This window comes from Acanthisitta chloris, unplaced genomic scaffold, assembly GCF_000695815.1.
Source record: "Acanthisitta chloris isolate BGI_N310 unplaced genomic scaffold, ASM69581v1 scaffold2022, whole genome shotgun sequence".
Classification (NCBI taxonomy): domain Eukaryota; kingdom Metazoa; phylum Chordata; class Aves; order Passeriformes; family Acanthisittidae; genus Acanthisitta; species Acanthisitta chloris.
The window spans coordinates 56,184-81,064 of record NW_008661977.1 but is presented as its reverse complement, the minus strand read 5'-3'; the positions used below and the strand labels follow the sequence as shown (position 1 = coordinate 81,064).

Sequence of the window (24,881 nt, the reverse complement as noted above, 5' to 3'; positions counted from 1 at the left end):
CTCAAAATGGGTCAGTCAAGAGGTCAGGGCTTTATACAAGCCAGTCACTAAGGACAGAGACTGCACAAACTCTTTGAACAATCTGTTTCAACACTTGACTCTCCCAATCCATTTGGCTTCTTTGTGGCTTTAATTTATGCCCCTTGCCTCTTGTCTTCCCACTATGCACCACTGTAATTAGAAAATAAAAGAAGGAAAATATTGCATTCATAGAATCATAGAATGGTTTGTGTTGGAAGGGACCTTAATGATTATCTCATTTCAATCCCACTGCCACAGGCAGGGACACTGCCACTAGACCAGGTTGCTCCAGGCCCCGTTTAACGTGGCCTTGAGCACTTCCAGGGATGGGACAACCACAGCTTCTCTGGGCAAACTGTTCCACTGTCTCACCATTCTCACAGAAAAAAATTTCTTCCTAATAGCCAAACTAAATCTACCCTCTATCAGTTTAAAGTCATTTCCCCCTGTCCTATCACTCCATTCCCTTGCAAAAAGTCCCTCTCCAGCCTTCCTGTAGACTCCCTAACTTAGGTACTGGAAGCTGCTATAAGGTTTCCCTGGGACCTTCTCTTCTCCAGACTAAACAATCCCAGCTCTCTCAACCTGTCATTAATTTGAAAAGTAAAAGGCAACCCCCTCTGCCCCATTGCCTGTATATAAGGAAAACACATATTATACTTTCTTCAGCCCATTTAGTCTACCTATCTATAGCAGCCTGCAAGAAACATCTCACAGGTCTGATTAACACCAGCCAGTAGGAGAGACACCCTACACCTCCTTCGCAATCAACAAAACTGTGGACACAGAGCAGCTAATGATGAGTAAACACAGAGATTATGAGACATGAAGAGTGCTGAAAAATGCAACTGATTCTCCTAATTGCCTATAAAAGTGAGATAAATCCCACTCTTCAGACTGGGATTTACAGTTTATAGTACCCAGCACTGGAGAATGAAGATAGCAAACAGTGTGGAGATTCACAAAAGAAGTTACAAAGGCCTGATTAAGTCAGTTAACATTCATGCAGAAAGCCCTTTGGGTGGAATTCATCTCACCTCACTGCAGACATCTTGGAGTTAGACAGCTACATCTCCACAAGCTCTCCAGCTGTCTGCTGAGACCCCTTTTCACATTTGTTTCAGGATGGAATGCCAGTTTACTACAATTAATGACCTGAGATGTCTCAAGTGAGATGAGATCTTTGCATCTATTACACCTACTATTATCACTGCCTCAACTAATGGACAACTGCTAAAGTTCCAAAGATTGGTAATTCCACAGTCAGTGACAGGACTGGGCAAACATCATTAGTCACCAGTAGACTGTGAACACATAAAAATTTTAGGATTGCCTTATATTACATTGTTTCTTAATGACTACTTACAGCACAAGCCTTCTTAGCAATTAGTGAAGTGTAAAGTCACATTTTCTTTTGCCTGGTAAGGGAGCACTAATTTTCAGCTACTTTGCTATCATAAATAATTTAAATCTGTACAGAGATCACTTTCTGTAAGTGCTTGAGCAGTCAATTGACAAATTGTCAAGTGGCCAGTTGTAAGCACTGAGGAAGTTGAGAAACTCTGGGGCAGCACCGGAATGAATCTGAGAGAATAGAGCTGATAAGCATTTAATGTCCATGGACTAGTCCATTGGTGCTGGAGTTAGGATGAGTTAGATATAATCACCAAGTCATTAACATGAGCCCTTGAACTTTCACTGGTAGCTTTGGTGTACCCAAGGAAATAGCCAATGCGTAGTAACAACCTGTTGGTCATCAAGAAGCATAAAAGTCTTCAAAAGTAACCAGAACAAGATTGTGGATGCCAACAGGAAATATGGTTTGAATTGAGTAATCATCAACCAAGGTGTTCCCTACCCATCCCTGTCCCTAAGGGTAGTGGGCACAACCAGAAGACAAAGAAAGATGGATGGGAAACTCCATGATCCAACACCAGGATTCAGGACCATCTCTCCAACCTCTGAGGAATGCAGAGAGTGGAGAAGACCCCAGGAACCCTAGGACTATGCATCTCTTGGCTGGAGGCGCAGTACAGGAAAGTCCTGTAACACAAAATGGCATTTATCTATGTCTAAAGTGTGTTGGTACCCAAGTCCACTGATCCTCCACACTATGGTCTTATACAGTGACAGTTGCACAGAAACCTGAGACCCTTTCCTATGCTGTTAACAGGAAGACTGACCAGATATTGGACAGATGACAGGACAATAAACCTTAAGTATGGAGTATTACAAAACCAAGAGACAACTCAGGACTCAGCCCTCTCCTAATTTGAATATGACATGGAATATATTTTGATTTAGAAGTGCCATAGCAAGAAATATCAGCTGGTCTGGGGGCAGATATAAGAAGTGTGGCCAGACAGTATGAATTGCTCCATTTTCAGCACCATGAAGTGAGGACAAGGAGGAGGAAAAGGAGAAGGAGAAAGGGAAATTAATTCATTCATTTCACCAAGCTTGGCAGGCTGGGTCTTGCCAAAGGGACAACAGTGTAAAGAAGGAACGTCTGCTGCAGGTTGCACTTGGCTGCCAGGAGAGGAACAAGTTGTGATTTGTAACCATATAATTTTTTGTAGTGCTGTACTGAGCCATCTGTGGATTTTATGGGAAATTTAAGGGGGAATCTTAATTGTCTTCACCATTAAGGAATGAGAACTATGCTCTCACTACCACTATGCAAGAGGCTAAGAACATCCATGTAAGAGTTGCTGCAGTTGTTAACCTGGGGTTTTTTTTGCATTTGAGATTAAGGGCTTTAATCTGACAATATGTCAGATTTTTTTTTGTTTTACCACATGTAAGCAGTGTTTCAAATGCAATTAATGTGATTAATGGTTCCATAAATTTTTAGCTCATATTAGCATGACTTGATTACAACAAACAAAAGCTATAGAAACTCAGTGAAATACATGTTTTGGATTTTGAACTGTTACCATTAACAGAAAATACTAAATGCCCTAAAAGTGTCACAGACTTGCCATTTTGTTATTCTGAAGATTAGTTTCATCACATTCATTTTGATACAGAAAGGTCTTTTAACAGCTGAATATATGGAAGACAAAATTTGGGATGAAACACAAGAGAAACATTTTTCCCAAGACCATAACAAAAGTCAAGTGGTCCATGAAATAAAATCTGAAAGAAAAGTCCTCACCTGTTAAAAAAACACAGTGAAAAAAATCTTAACTGCAACTATTAAAAAAAATCCAACCCAAACTTATCTTGAATGTACCTTCGAAATTTTAACTTTGATTGCCAGAAATTTAGAAGTTGAGATTATGAGATTTTCAAATTACATGGTCTTTTGTCTGGCACAGTTTTCTACACAGAAACATTTTTGTAACTAAATTACAATGTATCTAACCAAACCATTTGCATCAGGTATATAATTTAATAGTGTCATTTAATAATGACATACCTAATGTCATTATTAGATTCCTCACTTTTCATGATTAACTTCACCATTTGCCCTTTTCATCCTAGAGAAAGAAATTCAAATTTCAAATAACTTTTCTCCATGGGTATGGAAAATAATCTCAGATCAAGCCAAATAATTACAAAGAAACCCAAAATGTAGTACAACAAAAAATTAAATCCTATGAGACATGGAAAAGGAACTGCACCAGCATCATGGGAAGAACCTGCAGAGCACCAGGTTCTCTTAGGTCTCTGTACTGGGTACCTCCACAGTTTATCAGCCTAATAAGACACCTCCATATTTCACTTAAAACAGCTTAAACACCAGCTCTATTCCACTTAAAATCATTTCTCCTTTACCTGTTGTCTCTGTGGTGAGCTGAACACACATAAGTCACTCCTAGCAGACAAAAATCTATTGCAGCTGCATCAAATGCAAACCTGAAATGTTTAATCTCTTCAGCTTCATCAAAGTTTCAGAGTGAGTTTCAGAGGCTGTTGTCTTTTCTATTGCCAGTTCACCACCTCACAGCCAAATTTATATTCTCCTCATTTGTTAATTTACTCCCCATCAATATTCATTTATCAGTTCACTCTGCCCCACAGTTTATCATGATAAAAGCATTCACCAAAGTCCAGCATATTCCACAAATAAACCAGATTGAATTAAGCCTTATTAAAAAAAAAATCTATTTCAAATAAGACCCATTCAGAAGTCTCAAAAAACAAGTGTTAGTCTGCATTAGAACCAGTTACTAAGCATAAACCTATGTAAGAGGGAGTAATATTATAAAACTTAAGGTTATTGAAATTTTTCTGTCTTTCCTTTGAAACAAATATTATAACCAAAAAATATGAACTTGGTATATAAAAATACATATCTATGCAGTTTTTATGGACAGAAGAAAAACTTCTTTATATACCTATTCACTTTTCTAAGATTCTATTTTTGACCCTAGTTAACTTATTTCAGCAAAATAACAAGTCAAAACCATTGGGGAAGCTCCTGTACAAACATACTGCACTGGAAGAAATAAATAATCACTCCTCCCCACTTCCATATTTTACATACCACTCACTTAGGGGAAAAAAATTACTACTCAGGTTTTTTAATATTCATTAGTCAAAAAAAAAAAAAGGTCATTGAATCCTATAGAAGACTCTACCACAAACCACATTTTTTCAAGGAAGAGAAAGTTGAGGAAACCACAGGACTTACATTATTTTCCATCCCTCTAAGTGAAGGTTCAAGGAGTCACTTCTTTCTGTGCAAGAGAAATATATCTCAGCCCAGTTATCTCCTAAGGAATAGTTGGAGAAACCTCCTCACTGCCTTCATCATTTCTATCTCCCCTTCCAGGAATCCCTCACCACTCTGGAGATACTCTTCCTTCAGGAACTGTGCAATTTGAACATGGAGGTGTTGAGGGAGGTGTCTATTTAAGGCATCGAAGTAACTGATGTGATTACCCAAGGTCTCCTGGGAAAGGCAGAAACCTCAGTAAGCAAAGCTGGGGAAGCTCCAAGCTGAGCATTTCTTTACGATCTTATTTCATCCCTGGATTTTTGAGTGTCTTTCACAGAAAATCAGGAGTGAAGCAGAACAAAGTAGATGGGAAACAGAGGGAAATGTTTGTCAGACTCACAGTGAAAGCTGTCTGCACTATAACAGAGAGTTTATAAAAGGCATTGGCCTTCATATTGTATTTGAATATTTCACTTTCAGTTCTCTGCTTTAGTACAGTCTGAAAACGTATGAGGATGAATCTATACATTAAACTGAAAGACTATGACTGAAGCTGGGTAGAAGACTGGAAAACTGGTGGCTGTTACCTCTCTGGACCTGTGTGTGTAAATAAGTATATGTGTGTGTGTACATGTATATGCCCCAACCTGGTGGTGTCAAAGCCAAGTTGGATGAGGCCTAGAGCAACCTGGTCTAGAGGGGAGGTGTCCCTGCCCAGGGCAGGGGGTTGGGACTAGATGATCTATGAGGTCCATTCCAACCCCTAGAATCCTATGATTCTATGATCTGCTCATACATATAAATAGCATGCCAGTGTATATATGTGATTCATATATATGGGTTGTTCAAGATATATATGTGGTTGTTCCAGGGTTGTTTAGTGTGGAGAAGAGAAGGCTCCAGCCTTCCAGTACCTAAAGGGGCTACAAGAAGGCTGGAAAAGAACTTTGGACAAGGGCATGAAATGATAGTGTGAGGGATAATGGATTTAAACTGAAAGAGGGCAGGGTTGGATTAGATATTAGGAAGAAATTCTTTCCTATGAGGTAATGAGGCACTGGAACAGGTTGTCCAGAGAAGCTGTGGATGCCCCATCCCTGGAAGTGTTCAAAGCCAGGTTGGATGGTCCTTGGAGCAATGTGTCCTAGTGAAAGGTGTCCCTGTCCATGACAGGGAGCTTGGAAATAGATGATCTTGAAAGTTCCTTGTAACCTGAACCATTCTAGGATTCTGTGGTACATATTTATTCTATATAGAGAATGATATAGGCAAGGAGCAGGTGAGAAACCTTGAATAGTTAATTCACTCCTGAGTCCTGCAACTCCTTCCTGACTGAAGCCACTGTTGGGTAGGATGGCAGAGAGACTTTATCTTTGCAGCCTTGTCTGCACTTCTAGAAAAATGAGGCAGGGCTCATTTTCTGACCCTAAAGCTAAATAGCACAGTAAACTTCAGTCTTTAAAACTAAATTTTCTTATCCTTCAAAAACAGAGGGATAAAACAGGAGCTGTCCTCTCAAAAGAGGGACTTCTGCAATTTTAGAGGATCCTGTTTCTCATGCAAGAGAACTAGGATTTCTCTTCCTGCGTGTACTCATTTCTCTGTGTGGCTTTGCTTAAGGGCAGAGTGTGATCTCGCCTATAATTAGTCTATTCCAAAGGACTCTGAGTGTAGTATTTCACAATTACCCTGGCTACTGAACTTCTTAAGGCAGAAGGAAGATGTTTTCTTTTCATTAAGCATTGGCTGTACAAGAAAATAAAGAATTTTCAGACACTAAAGAGAGAAGTTAAGGCTGATACAGTAATTTCAGATAATACTTCACTTTCAGGACACCTAATACTACACTAGTTAAAATGGGATGAATCAAAGGAAGGATGGCTAACTGACTCCTGTGTGGAATATGAGATGCTGACATATGAGCCAGGAACAGAATTCCTTAAAAGTGTGTGCACTGTTTTGATCCATAAGATCTGGGTGTCAGATCCTTCCCTATACTAAATACAAACAAGATCAGTAAAGCAATGTTTTAACCCATCTGCATGTGGTCCTTGGCAGCTTTGAGGTAGAGGCCAAGGTAGAAGAGAAGCTTTCAAGCAAAGTAGTCCTGCAATATTCTGATAAATATGCTTTTATTTTCTGTAGAATCTGGGTTGGTTGCCAGTCTCCTCCTAACTTTAAAGCTACCTTCCTTCAAAACATGTAGGACTGTGAGAAACAGGGGAAAGAAGTCATGATGGAACACCAGGTGATGGAACACACCTTTGATGTGTTGGTGGAACACTGAAAACTTTTAGCAAAAATTTTGGGTCATTAGGCTGTAAACTTAATGACTGTTCCTGTAGAAGTTAAACTATGACTTGGATGCTTTGTATAGGACACTGCACAGTTTGATTTCATTGGAAGAAGCACTTCTGTAATGATCAGGAGGATTATCCACAAATGAAATTAGGAAATCTCATGGCAGGTTAAACAGATAAAAGATTTATTAACCCTTCTGACTTCAGAATTGTCACTACTATCACAATTTAAAGTAGCACCACATACAGAAAGTAGCATGTTCAGATCAGACACATTAATCTCAGGCTTGAGGACATAAATTCATTTCATATTATCTCACTCTCCCTTCAAGCTATCTATCTGTCATAGGTTTGGTAGCTTTTAAACCATCTGACATTAATTTTATGAAGTTTGAGCTGTTTGAATCCTAGTTATCCATGAAGATGGGTAAGTTCACCTCCTTTGTACAAATACCTGCAACTTGCATTCATATGAAAGGAACAGACTGATAATAAGGTAAGATTTTAAAATGTATTTATGTCCCCCAAAGAAATATATGGATGCCAAATAGGATTGTCAGTGTTTGAATGACATTGCAATCAATGTGACTTAAGATTCTAAACACTTTTAGAATGCCACTATAAAGTGTCTCTAGCATCAGCTACACAGGCAGCTTTGCTATCCATCTCCAGTGCTAATTTCAAATTACATTGCACCCGAAGTTAGAGATTTCACCCAAAGTTACTTAACTTCATCCAGAGTTAGAGATGAAAAGCAGATTTGAAACAGCAGCTTGTCATGGCATCCTCCCTGTTAGTTATACTCCTCTGCTTTGGGGGAGAGTTAACTTGCAGTTTCTAGAGGCAAGGAGGAATTATTTTTTTTTGAATGGAATCTCATGTTTATCTCTGACTTCCCCAGGTCCTTGTGCTAACCTTGAGATGGGCAAGTTACTTGTCAGCTCTGGCACAGACTGAATCAGAGATAAGCTCAGCTCTCTGTAATTAAAAACATCCCAGGGTGTTTCCAAAGGGCACTTTCTTTTACAGGTTCCTTTCAAGGTGTCTCCCTGTGTGCACTGAGATATCCAAGCCCACTGACTACTCATGGCAAAGAGATAACTAAACCCATTCCAGCAGTCAGCCTGTTTTGCCCCAATGACTGCTTGAGAAAGCAGGTGCCTCACATCATCTGTGATGCAAAGTGACTTTGGGTCACAGCTCCCTGTGCAGCAAATACATGAAAAATGCAGAAACACTGAATTGTAAGTGCCAAAAAAATGAAAGCTTAAGTGAAGGTGAGAGAAGCAGCTTGCTAGGCTCCCCTGACTGTGCTGCTGAAATCTCCCCTGAGTATAAACAAGAATTTAGACGTGTTCCACCTCCTTTTAAATGTATAGGGAGAAAATAGAGATTCCCTGCAGGGGACAAGGAAGGGTGAGGCACTTTTGGCACTGACTTTTCACTCCCTGTCCAAAATTAAATCCTTCTTTGCCCACTGTACTCACAAGGCTGTTTGAGTTCTCTCTACTCCATCAGTAGGAAAAGTAAAGAAGCTCCAACCTCAGCAAATTCAAGTCAATGAGAGCAGCTGGAGGGACATAAACCTCAAGCTGAAAGAAACTTTAAAAAGTAGAGATGTAAATACTGCCATCACAAAATCTAAACCTGTCCAAATGAAGAAGAAATTCCAAAAGGCATTCCCCATTTGTAAAGAAAACATATGGCAATAGTCTATCAAAATCAAGGTGCTTAGAGGGAAAATGTAGACTGGTATTTAAGAAGCTGAGCAATATCTGCACTCACAAATTATACAGAAATGGCTTAATGGAAGTAGGCAAATATTTGATATGAATGGATATTTGAACTTAAGAAAAATTAATACTTAAAGTCAAGTGAAACATTCATGTGATGCATGTTTGCTATTAGAAAAGTAGAATATTCATTAAATATAAAGTAGTTTAATCTACAATAGATTCTGAGATTCAAATTGCCCTTCAGTTTTTTACCCTCCACAGTGTAGCAATAACTTTGAGACAGAGAATGGTGACTTAAAACCTGTATAAAATAATTTCCATCCTTAGTTCTTTTAAAAATAACCACCAACTTTTTTCCGTGTGATTCCTGACAAAGCTGGAATTGGTACGTGTGCACATACCTATCTGTTGTGAGAAAAGATGCTATTTTATAACCATTTAGGAAATAACGAATGGAAGGTAGATGGTGAAAAATTGCATATCAGGTGCAGCAATCAGTATCTCTCCCTGGTTTTTACATACTTTTCATCACTATAGTAACAGGGACACAATAGTTAGTATAATGGCAGCTTTAATTGGGAGAAAGCAGATGAGCTGCATGAGTGCAATATTTTTTTTAATATATTTCTGGACTCTCACAACATCACCAGGTTTAGCAAAGACCAATTTCTGATCTGCATATCAGGTGCAGCAATCAGTATCTCTCCCTGGTTTTTACATACTTTTCATCACTATAGTAACAGGGACACAATAGTTAGTATAATGGCAGCTTTAATTGGGAGAAAGCAGATGAGCTGCATGAGTGCAATATTTTTTTTAATATATTTCTGGACTCTCACAACATCACCAGGTTTAGCAAAGACCAATTTCTGATCCTGAGATGAGCTGCATGAGTGCAATATTTTTTTTAATATATTTCTGGACTCTCACAACATCACCAGGTTTAGCAAAGAATAATTTCTGGTCTTTTTCTGAGAAGTTAGATACGATTTGGAAATCTTAACTGTAAATTCCTTTCTCATTTCCCGATCATCTTTCAAGGACACAGTGTGGGGTTTCATTTGGTAACTGTTCCTCATTTTTCATTTCATAAAGATGCATCAATCAGAACCATTTCAGCTGCACAATGTGGGAGAAAGGAGATGAAAACCAAATAAGAAGTGTTAATGTCTTGTGTGTAAAATAGATCTGAATTCTTCATCTGGGAAAGGAAAAATGTCAGGGTTGTGATATCTTTTCTTCACTGTTGCCAACCATATTTCATGTTCAAATTCTATGACAGATTTCAGACATGCAATGCAGAATAATACAATCATTAATCGAAAGAAACCTTACATACTCTGAGCAGCACACCTATAACTGAAATAATAAATGATGGCTTTTCAACTGGGAGTTTTGTGATTTCTAATGCCAACCAGCACAAATTAATTTTGCAATTTTAGTGCATTTAATATTTCAGTATAAAAATTATAGTGAATTTAGTATTACTTAGCTGACACACTTTTGAACAGATAAGTTAAAGACCATATCACACATCTTATGCTTCCTCTTTCCCCAAAAGAAATCACCAAGATGAGATTTATATCATAAAATTTCCATTCTTTGGAGATGTATTGTTGATTTTATTTGGTCAATGAAATTATGGTATGGAAAATAACCTCCCAAATGCTGTTTGTCAGGTCAGGAGTTATGTTCATGTGTGCAATATTCCTATGACCTTACAAAACTAGAAGCTTTTCAGCCTTTTGGTTTTGTTTTTTTTTTTTAAAATAACACTTTTATAGCACAAAGGAAACTGAGACCTTCTGGTCAAGAGGGGAAACCCTCATAAATCGCTGATTATGGGATGAGTATTAACATATGTGGGATTTGTAGCCAGTCTGAAACTGAGGGAATGATGCTGAGGAGAGTTTCCAGTGATTTATGAAGGCCTTTTACTGCACAGAGATTAGAATAGCTTTTATAATATATTACATTGCTGCTTTATTTTGAAAGAATAGCTGCAGCCATTTGCTGATCCACATAATAGCGAAGTCTTAAATGGTATAAAGTAGTTAATTGGCATTTTTGTCAAAATAAAGACCTAGTATAAAGGAATCTCATTTCCTTTTATCAGAGAATGAAATTATATTTTTTAAAAAAATCGTGGTGATGTAAAATTCAGACTGTTTTGAATGGATAATTGGTATTACAGAATAACAGGAAATTGCTTTCTTTGTAAGTATGCATTAAAATCATTCTGTTACATACAGTAATCTTCAGCTTTCTAAATGGTCCAATGCACATTTCAATCAGGAAAATTTGCTTATCATCCACTCAAATGGAAAAATATGGATTGGTCTTTTCTCTCTCCTTAGTGGCCTATCAAAATGATACTAAGAGAATTAAAGTAGTGAAGGAAATCAAGTTAGAAAATTAATATTCCGGATATTATTTCATCAAAGAGCATTAAGTATATCTAGATATTTCCCTCCCTGTTTCAGTCACTGGATATTTACACTCTGAGAAACATTTTTTATCCATTATATCTTTATTTTTATGAAGAAGCAAAACACAAAAATCTGATTATCTGATATAAGTCAAAGGCAGCTTTAGTTTGTTGAAGATATCACACCCTGGAATGAAGGTCCAGATGGGTCAGAATAAAACACAGGCTTCAGGAGCAGCTGATTTTAAAGACCAGTGCGCAGAGTACAGTGGATGTGCTATTTAATACATAATAAGATGACTGACTAAAGCATCTCTTTGGCAGAGTGTGGTGATTTTGAGACTGTATTATTTATCAGACTGGAATAACTGATAAAAAAATGAGTGTCAGATACTGTTTAGAAAATCAGGTCCTGTTTTCCAGCCACAAAACAGTTGTAAAAGAAGACCTAAACTGAACAATTCCCAACAGCTTGGTGTGCCAGATGATGAACTACATCCTTTATTCTTTCCACCTTATCTGGAACAGAGGAGCTCCTCACTGCCTGCTGTCTTCCACAATCTTCTGCAGGAATTTTCACTTTTTCCTTTGCAATCTTGATAAGGTAATTCTGGCAGATTTCTGTGAGGTCTTTCTTCAGCATCTCCAGCTCTAATTTTGTGGTTTCCTGTCCGATGATGACCTCACTGGCTCCTGTAGTCTGTGGTAGAAGAGTACTGCCACTACTAGAAGAGCAAATAATAATTCATTATAGCACTTTTTTCTAATTTTTGTACATTTTCATTTGTTCTTTAAACTTCTTGTGCAACAGGAGTGTGAAGAGAGGCCAACTTCATGGCCAAGGCATCAGTTCATTACCACAAGGCTTTCCAATCCAGTATCTCAAGACATCTGAATAGTCCCAATCCTACTGATTTGAATTGAGCAGGTTCATTCCAGGTGAGACATTAAGTCCTCTAAATGAGGACAGATACCTGCTCTTTTGCATGGTCTACCCTTAAAACTGGGAACAGCAGCATAAATGATTTGGGGAAGGAAGAAAAGCTTTGTGCATAAGCTGCATTAATCATAGGATAAATGTATGGGTATTTGCAAATTGAGAAATCGTTGTGTCCTTGGAGCCAAAAAAGCATTTTAATTTGATTATACTAAAAAAGAATGAATTACCTTTTTAAATATATGAGAATGTTTTCTTTTTTTTTTTATAATTTATATTCATGTGGATATTAAGACCTTTTAAATATCAGTTATCAAGAACTTTCGTTCAACAACATCAGGAAATGACTAATACAAATATACAGCGAAACCATTCGGTCATTTACACAAAGGAATCTTCCTCCAGCTCTTTAATGGACTAATGCATGCTGGATTTTAATGGGGCTAATTTGCTCAACACCTACTTAAGAAGAAGACACTGGGGTGCCTGATTTTCCCCCCTTGGGTCTGAAAAAGCAATATATTGCCTACATGAAAGCATCTGTGACACTTTGATAGATACAGTGAGCTGCAGCCAATGCATAATTGGACGATGCTAAGGGAAGTGTCTGAAATTGCCTCTCAGAAGCCAGGCCTTAAAAGTCTATCTAATTCAACAAACAGGACGGAAAAAACCCTAGGATTTGTTTTATCACTCATCTTCCCCTTTTGTCTTTTGAAGTTAAAACTAGAGCTTTGAATCTGTGGCAAGAAGAACACATGATTGGAAGGTCAAAGGGATCCTCTTCTGCTATCGAAATGTGTAATGTTCTAAGCATCTGCAGTTTGTCAGCCACAAGTATTTCTTGTGTCAAAATAATATAAAAGCCAGAGGAAGTAGTCATCTGAAATAACATCAGTGTCTCATCTGTGTTAGTCATCCTAATATTTCTTGCAACGCGTGAGCTTATTACCCTTCAAAAGAGAAAGTTCAACCAATCTGCCTCCTGTAGCTGGCACCAGGTGTAACATACCATGAAGACACAACCATATTTACAAATAGAAATGCAAAAATTTGGTGGTTTTTTTTTCCCAAGTAAATCAAAAGTCATGTAGTTGGGCTACACTTTTATGTTATAAGCATTTTCATTCTTATATACTTCCAAGGATACAAACATTTTCTAGGTACCAGACATGAAACACACAAAACAAAAGATTTTTAGAGGCTGGTTTAATATTATATCCATAAGGTTTTTAGCACACAGTTTCTTGCAACACATAAAATATAAATTAAAGTTGAAAAGGAAAAAAGATGGAGAAAAGTGAGATAGAAAGGGAACGAAGTGGTTGTATTTATCCACAAGTTTTATAAAACATGCTACTCAGTTACTGAGCTTACCCAGTTTTACTGGAACTGGAACTGGTGCATCAGGTAGAGAAAGGTAGCAAAGTCTGACATTTTTTATACACACACACACACTCACACACACACACACTCACACACTCACACACTCACACACACACACACACACACTCACACACAGAAGTGCTTTATGGGAACCCTTATAGCAATGCCAGTAAGCTAAAAACTTTTATTTGTGAGGTGTTTGACCCACAAACACTCTTTGGCTTAAAATTCAAGCAAAAGCTAAAGGAATAGTGTTAAAAGCTGGGTTTGATTACATCCCAAAGTCTTAAAATTACTGGTATTTATGGGAACATGCAAGCATGCTCAGCCTTTTCTCTTACAGCACTGGGCAACTGTAGGACTGGTTTTGTTTATTTTTTGGGGTACATCTCCATATATCATGCAATTCTTAAGTGTGTGGTAAGGGCAGATTTTAAAAGATTTCTGGGGATTTGCTTACCTTCCTGGAGTCTGAGGCCAGTCAAAGCCTTTTCTCTCTACTGTGGTAAAGTATTTGGGAATTCAACTTTGAATTTAGTAGAACTGGCACCAGTAAAAAGCCAGCAGCATTACAAACCCACTAATGCTGCCATGTTCTTCCACACCATAGAAAGATGGAATGAGACAAAAGCCTTGCAAGAAGGATGGAATGACATTTGGTTATGCAGAGAGGCAGATTTACTCAATCTGCCTGCAGAAAGCCTGGAAGTTTCTCATGAGAAAATGGCTCTACAGACATTTACAGTGATCCTCTTTAAATCTGTGAAAGATGGGCACTGTGTAAGCAGTGGCCACAAGACTAGATTTGAACCAGTGCATTTTCCAGTAAGAAATGGCTCACTGGACGGTGTGCACTGCCGTAGCATGAGTAGGGTAAGGAGGTGGCACTTGGAAATGAAAGCTTCTGCCAACCAAGCCCATTGTTTTCCCTTTACTACAGCTGAGTGTAGTATTCAAATCCACTAATCTGCATCATCAAACCTGGAAATATGGAGATAGACTTCACTTTACTCCTTATATATTATTCATGGCATGCTATGAAACGTTATGAAGTTAATTTAATTGTGCTGCAATTAAAATACCTGTTTCTGTATACATAAACATGCAAAATTTAAAACCTTAAATGAAGATGGCTGGTGTCACTGTCTCTATAATCATTAAGATGAGTGAATAGGTTCTAAAATAATATTTTGTTCTTTTACCATTGCCCCATCTTTATCAAATAGAAAAGTCTTTCTCTAAATGTTTCCTCATTTATATCCTTGACCCTGGACAATTTCACAAAGAGGAGCAGCCATGCCTGGTTTGCAGAGTCCAATAATCTGACCAGATTCTTTTAGATACTCCATGCACAGAGCATGTGATGTTTAACATCAAATTTATTTCTTTGAATAGATTTGATTTTACATGGGATTTTTGATTTAGCAGAATGATACATAATTGGCTGAAATCTGTGGTGGTACAACTGCCCCTGCGCTGCTCCCTCGGGCTGCACTGTGATCTCAGAAATGTTCATTAGGCCTCAGCCTTGATGAACAGCTCCTGGGCTAAGCTCCTATTGAGCCTATCACAAACACTGTCTGATCCCAGGAACTTATGCTGTCTAATGAGCTCCTGTTTTTTAAGAAACAGCCTTAGAAACTTATTCTTCTTGTCTGAATAACAACCCAAGTGGAACAGCATTTTTATTATTGAACTTTCAAAGAAGGTTACCAACACAAATTGTGTCCAGGATAGAAAATTATTATGACTAAAGCCAACTCTCTTGTGGCCATGTAAACAGTGGTTCCAAGTGAGACCCTTGGAGCTCTTCTGGACCACAGTAGGCTGCAACCAGCATCTCTCTCTGAGTGGGACAGCTCTCAGCTCATGAACTCTCAGGTTTGCTATACTCATAGGACGATGGAGCCTATGGTACTCCCACTCCTCTAGGCTCAGCCCTTTGCCTGTTGAGAAGATGCAAAGGCATCTGACATGAGTACTTCCCTGCACTCATGGGGAATTTTTCACAGGTACATTGCATATACCTTGCATATATTCTTTGTCTCTGTGTGTGAGTGTGAATATGTTGCATATACCTTGCATATATTCTTTGTCTCCGTGTGTGTGTGTGAATATGTTATAACAAATGTACTATGAAAGTTGCTCCCTTAGACTCTTACGTATGTTAGATTTATAAGCAAGTTAATCCCTTAGACTCTTACGTATGTTAGATTCATAAGCAAGTTAGGCCTCTGAGTTACTGTTGTGCTTAGAGTACATTCTATAGAATCTTTTGATAAATTGTTTAAATCAGGCTATTAATTAAGTGCTGTTTAAGGTGCTGTTAAAACCTTTAGGCCTAAACTCTTGGCCAAGTCTGTGGCTAAGTTTGGCAAGATGGTCCACTCTGAAACCTGTGACTCAATGAGAATGTCTCCCTTATTCTTTTTATCCTTATGCTTTCCCAGCCTTACCCTTTCTCCATCCCTAACCTCCACACAGATCATTTTAGACTGATTTTATTTATAGACTGATTTTAGATTTTAGTCTGATTTTTCTCCGCATGCTTTAACCGTCTATAAGTAGTAGAACGAACTTTGCCAAAGCACTTTGTCACGCTGTCAGTTTTGTATTAAACCTGCTTTTGCCAATACTTTTCTGGGGACTCTTGAGCAACTTAAAACACTCATTGACAACATATCACAATACAAATATAGGGTCACACTTAGCAAAAAACAGCAATTGCAATATAGGGTTCAAATACTCGTGTGAGCTTCATTGCCCTTCCTATAATATGATCTCCATCATGATGCTGGATGTCTTCAGTCACTGGGAAGAAGTACATGGGTTGAAGTAGCTCAAGTCCATCACCCTCACTGAAATTCTTTGGTTAGTTCAGTTTTCATACTCTGTTGGGCTGTGTCATGTATATAGCCCTCAGTGCTATTCTCCTTAACTCAAGGAGCCATTCATTCCCTTTCAATGAGAAATATTTACATGGCCAACCATTGATGTAGTCTGTGGATGCACGTACTTGTTGATAGTCGCTTGTCTAAAACTAAGACCGCCCTCCAATCCCCTTTGTGTTGAGATACAATGACTTTCTTTACAACAGCTTGTGACCAGCCATGTCCTCCATTACTCCCTGAGCCTCTTGGGCACATCACCCTTGCCCATCTCCTCTGAGCCTTCTCTCTTTGTGGGGTTTTATTGGTCAGTCATACAGGAAGACCATACAATTTTACCCCAGGATGATAATGGGGCAAATGTAGGAAACTGAGTTGGGCAATATCATTTTAACAAACAAGGCTCTCTTTTGGCATCCAGGTATATCTATGCATGTCATCATGTGCAAAATGGAACAATATGACATAACACAACAATAACATTGAGATAATTTTTTATTTACAATTACTTTAATTTGATACAGTATTCAGCTGAAGGAGAATATAATTTTAAGTGCTTTTAAGCATTTATCAGTTTAAGCATGTTTCATGCAGGCTGTAAACTGATCAGAACATACAGTACAGACATACTTTTAGCTACAGTACTCTCAAATAAACACCAACTCATGAGCAGCAGAATTAGAAAAAAACCTAGTTTTCTTATGCTTTTGTATCTTGTCAGTGGATTTCCAGGTGTTTAAGGAAGTGCAACTTACACTGACTTTATCCATGCTTTACTTAACTTTCTCTGTCCTCTCTGGAGGTGTTTAAGGAAGTGCAACTTACACTGACTTTATCTATGCTTGACTTAACTTTCTCTGTCCTCTCTGAGCTTTTTGGATGTTTGACATATGGAGTGTTGGCTGTTTGCTAAGGGGTGAGCCCCCTACTCAGGTCAAAGTAGGAGACCTTAACAGTTACCCATCATATCTGATGTTCTTGCAGCCTTTGGATAATTTGCCTTTTGCAGAGGAAGTGCAACTTACACTGACTTTATCTATGCTTGACTTAACTTTCTCTGTCCTCTCTGAGCTTTTTGGATGTTTGACATATGGAGTGTTGGCTGTTTGCTAAGGGGTGAGCCCCCTACTCAGGTCAAAGTAGGAGACCTTAACAGTTACCCATCATATCTGATGTTCTTGCAGCCTTTGGATAATTTGCCTTTTGCAGAGCTGGCAGACAAAACAATCTATAGAAGGCAGCTGAAGATAAGTGGAGTGGAAATAATGGGCATAAGCACAAGTGTTATATTGAATGGGATGTCAGAGAGTGTGAGAAATGAGTGATGGGCACTACATATGTTTAGGGAGGAAATGTCATTCTCCAAAGTTGCTGCAGTAGAGTTTTGCCGCTGCTGTTTTTATTAAAACTTACTGTTATCTTATGGAAAGGGGGAAAAATTTTCTCTAGATGCTGCTCAGTAGTGGAGACAGCAACAGATGGAAGTATTTTGGTGATTTTTTGTACAGATATTGAAGAATCTGTCTCCTCATACAAACACATATTTCTGGCTGCAGCAATTACAGCGTTCAATAGTAGCAGTAGCAAACAACATATCAAGTGAAGAACACAAGGATAACTTTTATTTGCCTCATTATGCCTGTGCTATTACTTCAGACATAGGCACAAAAAGTAGATAGTAGAAGCAAGGGTATGAAACTGTTACTGATAAATTCTGTAGAGAATGCTAAGGCTGGCAGCATAGTAGGACCACTATTAAAATGCTAACTCCAGTTCTACTCTCTTCATTTCAAGAAGGGTGTGAATATATACAAGAAAATTTACAAAATACCTGATCTTACTAGTGACTACTTTAAATTATCTCTGGGGGCAAATTCTATCCCATGTTTGGGCAGCAAGGTAGGGTGGCTGTTGTCAAAAGTCTAACCTATGAATCTCTAACTTCTGAATGCTCCTGCATAAATCTATCTTCTCTGTAACCCCAAGAGGAAACCACATTGCCCTCAGTCTGCCCAGAACTCTAACAGCTCTGCATTAAGGTAATGACTATTATCAAAATCAGCTTGGCCTATTGTACCTTAACTCCATGGAACCACAAAGAAGAAAACTATAACAGATTTGCCCAAACAGCTACATTTTCCTGAGGAGTTGCCAAAACATCTCAATTGCTCTTTCAATAGTCTCTGAAGATCAATAAAACCACACACTAAGTTGATGCCTTCACATATTTTCACTGGAATTGGCAGAGCAAAAGGTCTAAACTTCTGCCACCACATTCAGCTCTGAGAGCACTCAGTATCTTTCTCCAAATATTTCTAATGGGTGAGGGTATTGAAGAGACTTGCAGAAAGAAATCTGACATAATGTTGTAGAAGTTACAGAGGATTCATCATTTGGTTCCCAGGGGTGAGCAGGTAAAAAAATCTCTTGTTAATTTGCACTAATTGTCACCCTACAGAGAGCCTAGAACAGCATACCCAAAGTAATACCAATTGGATAGACACAGACTCCCAGATAATACCCAAGTTATTGATTAATGTGGCTGTTTGGCAGTTAAAGAGTTAACAGAAAGAAGGCTGAGAGACCACAGAGAAGGTTCACTGGAGTAACACCTGCTCAAAACATGGGAATCCTACCTGCCAGGACAGCAATACACTTCCTGAAGTAAGTAACTACACTATATCTGTCAGTTCTTCAAGGTATCTCCAACACAACCCCAAAGCAGAAGGGGACTGAAAGCCAGAATGGAAGGTACTGATCAGAACTCTGCAGCAGGGTCTGAAGTGTTCATACTGAAGGCAGTCATGTTCTGAGGAGCAGAAGAGATGAGCAAGTCTGCATGTGTCAGGCCCATTTTATTATTCATCTCTGGGAAGCAAATGGAAGAACATTCCAAGGAAAGAGAGATAGAGACTTCTGAAAGTAAGCCTGTAAAGTCTGCTGCAGCCTAAGTCAGATTTGCTATTAGCTGGTGGTAGTTAACAATAGTACTTAAACACAGTTCCTCCATCTTTCTAACTTTTACCAAAAATATTGAATAGTTTGTTCTACTTGGTTTCAACACATTATGACAGACCTCTTGTCCATCACTTCTAGCCATAATCCTGAGCTCTGCCTAAAATTCCTCCAGTTGTTAGGTGTGCTGTTCTTCTGGGAACATTCACTCTAAACAGGAGCTAGAAAAGCATATATTGGGATATCTTCCTGCACAACCTAAGTTGTGGGGGTTTCTCATGTTGAGACAGAATGTTTACCTCACTGATGGCTTTGGAAAGTGACTTTGCAGATGACTCATTGGTCAAGTGGAATAACCTCTGGTATGCTCAGGGTAAAGATGCCATGATGAGACTCTCTTTCAGTGCCTTTCATAGAATCACAGAATGGTCTGGGTTGGAAGGCACCTTAAAGATGATCCAGTTCCAATCCCCTGCCATAGGCAGGGACACCTCCCACTAGAGGTTATTTCCTTTCAAATAACTTAACTACATATAGGGTCTGTCTGAGTCCTGAAGAAACACTGGATAGTGTAAACATTGCAAGGTTAGCAGTAACTGAGGAACTCCAGAAAGTAAACGGACAGTGTCCACCATACCTTTATGCAGCCTGTTCTCAGAGATACAGAGCTACCACAAAAGTAGGGAAAACCCTACTTACTTACCAGGGCACAGTTGCATACGATTTCTGCATAGGAAAAGTGATACATGGAAATATAAAACAGAGGTCGCCACCACTAAAGAGTCAGTGTTGGTTTGTATTATTATTGCTGGTCCTCAGGAATTCTCTTGGAGATTTACACCCACAGCATTTCCTGACTGGAGGGATCCAATATTCCTTTGTTTCTGCTGTTCTCTGATTTATCTATCAAACTTCACAAACAGAAAGGAATATTCTTCCACTGTGTTCCAAGTGTGCCTGATCACTTCTGATCGAGGTAACATGTATTCAGGCAGTTTTACCTGGACGAATTCACAGTTCCAGGTATTGGAATTGTCAGAAGTTCCCACCTGTTCCCTGTTATTAACTCATCACCATTTATAGACTTCTTAAAGAAACTCTACACTCAGCAGCTGAATTGGCTTTTGGGCAGTGCTAGCATGAAGAAGCTGCAACAGCTGGATATTACTATTTTCCTTTCAACCCTGCAGTTGCATGCTAAGGCTATTTTAATGCTTAAGCAATACCAGCAAATTGGCCTGACTTTTAGATTTGCCCTGGAGTGAATTCAGGAGCTTTTGTATGTTGCTCAGGTAAAAACATCACTAGGAATATGTTCGTGCCAGGTGTGATTTTTATCCAGAGTTGCTGCCCTTACAATAGAAATAAAGTGTTAATCTCTGTAGTATTTCTAATTAAGATCCAGGGCAGAGAATCTGGTGTTGCATTCAAACAAATAATTTTCAATTGCAAAAATCAGACTGATTAACGTTTTAAATTCTTTTATATGGCTTTTCCAGTCTTTCCTTCTTTTCCAATATGCAAGAACAAAACAGTCTTATCTCTTCTCTAAGAAACATTTCTTTTTACAGTGCTACACAGAAATGCTTGAAACTACCCCTCTGGAAGGTTCAAGCACACAGGAGACCTTTTTTTTCCCAATCATTAAGGTCTTTCAATCTGTCATATGTAAAAACCAGGACAATCAGCAAACAAGCACCTGCTGAGAACTGTAGCTAACTTGAAAGCCCAGGATAGAAAAAAATAATAAAAAAAAAAATAGTTGCGACACTACTTTCAAAATTAGTTACAATTGATTTAATACCTCTCCGCTGAAGTGTACAAATTTGACGCTGGTTTCACTGAGGACTGGCCGAATTCTATACCGCAGTAAATGCTGCCATCTCATGGTGTCTGACCGTGGAACAAAAGCTGTCGACTCGTCCCGTCTCACACCGAACATAATACACAGTTTCACCTGACAAGCATCACTGCATAACGCAACCCAAGCTGGACAGGTGCAGGTCTCAAGGAGACCCACCAAGTATCTCTGCATCCCACTGCCCAGTGCTGCTCACCCCGAGTGCCATTGCCTGAGTTATCCTAACAGGTCTGCAGACCTTCTTTTACAACATTTTCTTTTCTGAAGAGAAGCTGGTTCTGGAAGTAATCATAAGATCATTAAGGTCGGAAAAGACTTCCAAGATCAAGCCCAACCTTTGATCAAACATCACCACGCCCACTAAGCCATAGCACTAAGTGCCACATCCACTCGGTTTTTTGACCACTCCAGGGATGGTCACTCCACCCCTTCCCTGGGGAGCCTGTTCCAATGCTTAATCATAATAAAGCTTGTTCAAACCCTACTGTATCTGAACTCTTTAACTGTGATGTCCCTTTGCATGAACTCTTAGCTTTCCTGTGCCTCTATTTGTCCTGCAAAAAGCTTAGATTTGACTATATCTGTCATTTTTAAATCGTATTTAACAAGGGAAATGACCGTATAAATTGTGTAATTACCTTATTGTTCCTGCTATTCCTGGCCTGAAAATGCTAAATCTTTTCTGATTCCCTGTAAAAAGTAATATATTTTCAGTTTTATTGTGCTAATAAAACGTAGCCACTTTTAGAAAATTACATTACTGTGGTTCTACCCCTCTAATAACAGATTCTGCCTGGTAATACATGAAACTGAAGATACTTCTTACAAAACAGACAAAAATGTGTTAAGCATCTGAACTCTTTATTGAAGAATCTAAACCAGCCATATTTCATTAGTAGTTCTGAAGCCATCATGGCAGTTCACCTGAACAACTATACTGCATAAAATTCAGTAAAAGTAATATTAACACACATTGTTTATATACTTTTTTCAGAACCAATGAAATAAATGCTCCCTCTAAGTTTAATAAATGTTGCCTTTTAAGATATACCATGAACTCCTTTTCAGAATACTGAGTAATACTTTCCATGACATTTGGATAAAGTACAAAGATGAAATTTTATGTACAATAATTCTTGAGATTTTCTGGAAACAATACCTCTTGCATAACAACCTGTGATTTAGGAAACTATGATTATGACAATTTTCATAAGCTGAATGATGCAAAGAACCAATTATAAACAACTTTGAAGCACAGACACCTGAGGATGATCTGCTAAATCCCTTTAGGTGCACATGTAAAGACACCTCAAAAATTCTGAAGCATAAACAACTCCATCCAAGGACACTAGGAGGAGGATGGTCCCAAAAAAACATGGAAATTAGTGGTTGATTATACTCAAGTGTCTTGAGTGAGCCCTTTTCCAGAAGTGGAGTAATTATTTAATTTCACTACAATAAAGCCTGGTTAGAAAAAATTTGGTTATGTCTAAAGACAGAGACATTGTTCTATAGCCTTGTGTGCTTACAAGTCTGTGCTTACATTTCTTCTGTAAACACATGAAACAATACAAAAAATGACAGGTGTAAAAATTGACTCACCTACTTCAGTAGCTTAGGAAAAAAATTCCATAGTATGGTTTTCCTCTAGTATTTATGCCATAGTTATTCAAACCTTAATTGCTTTAAGGAGCATTTGCATATTTGAACAATCCCAATACTTGAAGGCTTCCATCATTATTCCAAATATTATGCTCTGGGGTCAAGATACTGCCTCCATCTGAAAATAATTGACAATGGTTTAATCAAAAATGCTGCAGCCTAGGAAAACCTTATGTGTCCAGCTTATTGCTATCTGTTTTAGCAATACCATCATAAAATAAAGGGAGAGATATGGAAGAAGCAGGCCGTGGCTTATCTAGCTTCCTACCACTATTTTCAGTATGCATTGATTCAATAAGACTTTGCTTGTCCTGTGTTTCTTCTCCAGAGACAGTGCTGTTACAATCTTTACGATGGTGTAAAACAGATGTATTCTTAAAAGAACGCTCTACCAAATGCCTCCTGAAGGCCCTTTGAATAATAAGAGCTGATACCTCCTCTTGTTTTCTTTTAAGAGTAGAAGAAATTGGCTTGTGAAAACTTTTACGTGGATTGGCCACCACAATGTTTTCTTCCATGTGCAATTCAAGACTATCCAAATCTCCAGATTCTCCCAAGACCCTTTTAGTGAAAGCAAGCAAGATATCAAGGCAGTGGATCTTATCTCCACTAACTATAGGGAGGTCCATGGCTATGAGCTGAATTTTATTAGGCTTTGGAATGCGCAAGGGCTCTGCCAGAGCATCTGCAAAGTCTGAAAGAGCAGAATATTCAATAAACTGTGTTGCCAGAGGATCAAATTTTCCCCAAGTCTCATAAAACATATCAAAGTCATCCTCACAAAGAGGATCTGTGCTTTCTTCAGTGGCAACACTGAAGTTCTCTAAAATGACAGCTATGTACATATTTACAACAATGAGAAATGATAGAATGACATAGCTTACAAAATATAAAATACCAACCCACATATTTGCACAACTTGTTTTCTGTTTGCCTTTTAAATTTAATCCAGGAGCACACGTATCTGATGTATCTGATTCTTTTAACACAGGGGCCAAAAGGCTATCCCAGCCCGCTGACGTCGTAATTTGGAAGAGACAGAGAATGCTACCACAAAAGGTTTGAAAGTTGAAAATGTTATCAATCCCACCTTCAAAGGGAAGACAGGCAAAATTTGCCATGCCCACAATGGCATAAATGAACATAATCAGAAAAAGCAAAAGACCAATGTTGACCAGTGCAGGGAGAGACATCAGTAATGCAAAAAGAAGAGTTCGAATTCCTCTAGCTTTTCGAACTAATCTCAGGATTCGACCAATTCGTGCCAAACGAAAAGTTCTCAAAACCGTAGGAGAGAATAAATTTTCAAAGGCTTCAGAAACTCCAATACCTTTGGAATGAAAGAGAAAACAAGATGTTGACAAGGTTAGTCAAATTCCCTATTTATGTCTATTTTTTATATTCTGTGCTTTAGCTGTTGAAAGTGACATCGATCATATTACATCATTTTCAGCAAAATCCTCATCAATACTCCAATTCCTTCTAAAAGAGCTTAGGAAAAGAAAGGCAAATTTTAGTATCATTCAATATTAGAGAGGTATCAAGATTATGCATAGTTTGGAAAATGTTTTCTCGCAGAATTCTTGAATTCAGGGGATGAAATTATGCATTCATTGCTCAAGTACTTAAAAAATCCTTTTAAATCCATTCACCTTGTGTGTTGGCAACTGTGGGGTTTGTCTCCTAGCTGCTTCTTCTACAGGCCTAAGCCACATACTAAATGTGAGACTTTGATTAATGCTTGGTACTTGAATGAGATCAGAGAAAAGTAAAGTAAATAAATAAAGTAAAATTGTCTTAGTATTCATCCCCTATTATACCTTGTTCCATGACCCTGCTATCAGAGTAATGATTCAGTAGCAGTGCAAATGGTTGCAAGCGGAAGAGGTAAGAAGTCACCATTTTTCTGGGTTGCACAGGATAGCAAAGGGTTAATGTGCTTAGGCATGAAGCAGATAACTCAGAGCAGTTTTTCTTTCCCATCCTTTATTCTATGATATAACCTGAGCCTGGGTAGGAAGCACAGACCAAATAAACTGTA

General features: G+C 38.4%; 1 protein-coding gene across 1 annotated transcript in view; it reads right to left on the bottom strand.

The window, feature by feature from the left end:
- Nucleotides 1-23,010: 23,010 nt before the first annotated feature.
- LOC103798156 (sodium channel protein type 5 subunit alpha-like) overlaps nt 23,011-24,881 on the bottom strand; it is a 41,768-nt gene continuing 39,897 nt past the window's right edge. The window contains 1 exon segment of the mRNA XM_009070403.1: nt 23,011-24,170. Coding sequence (XP_009068651.1) covers nt 23,011-24,170 — 1,160 coding nt within the window.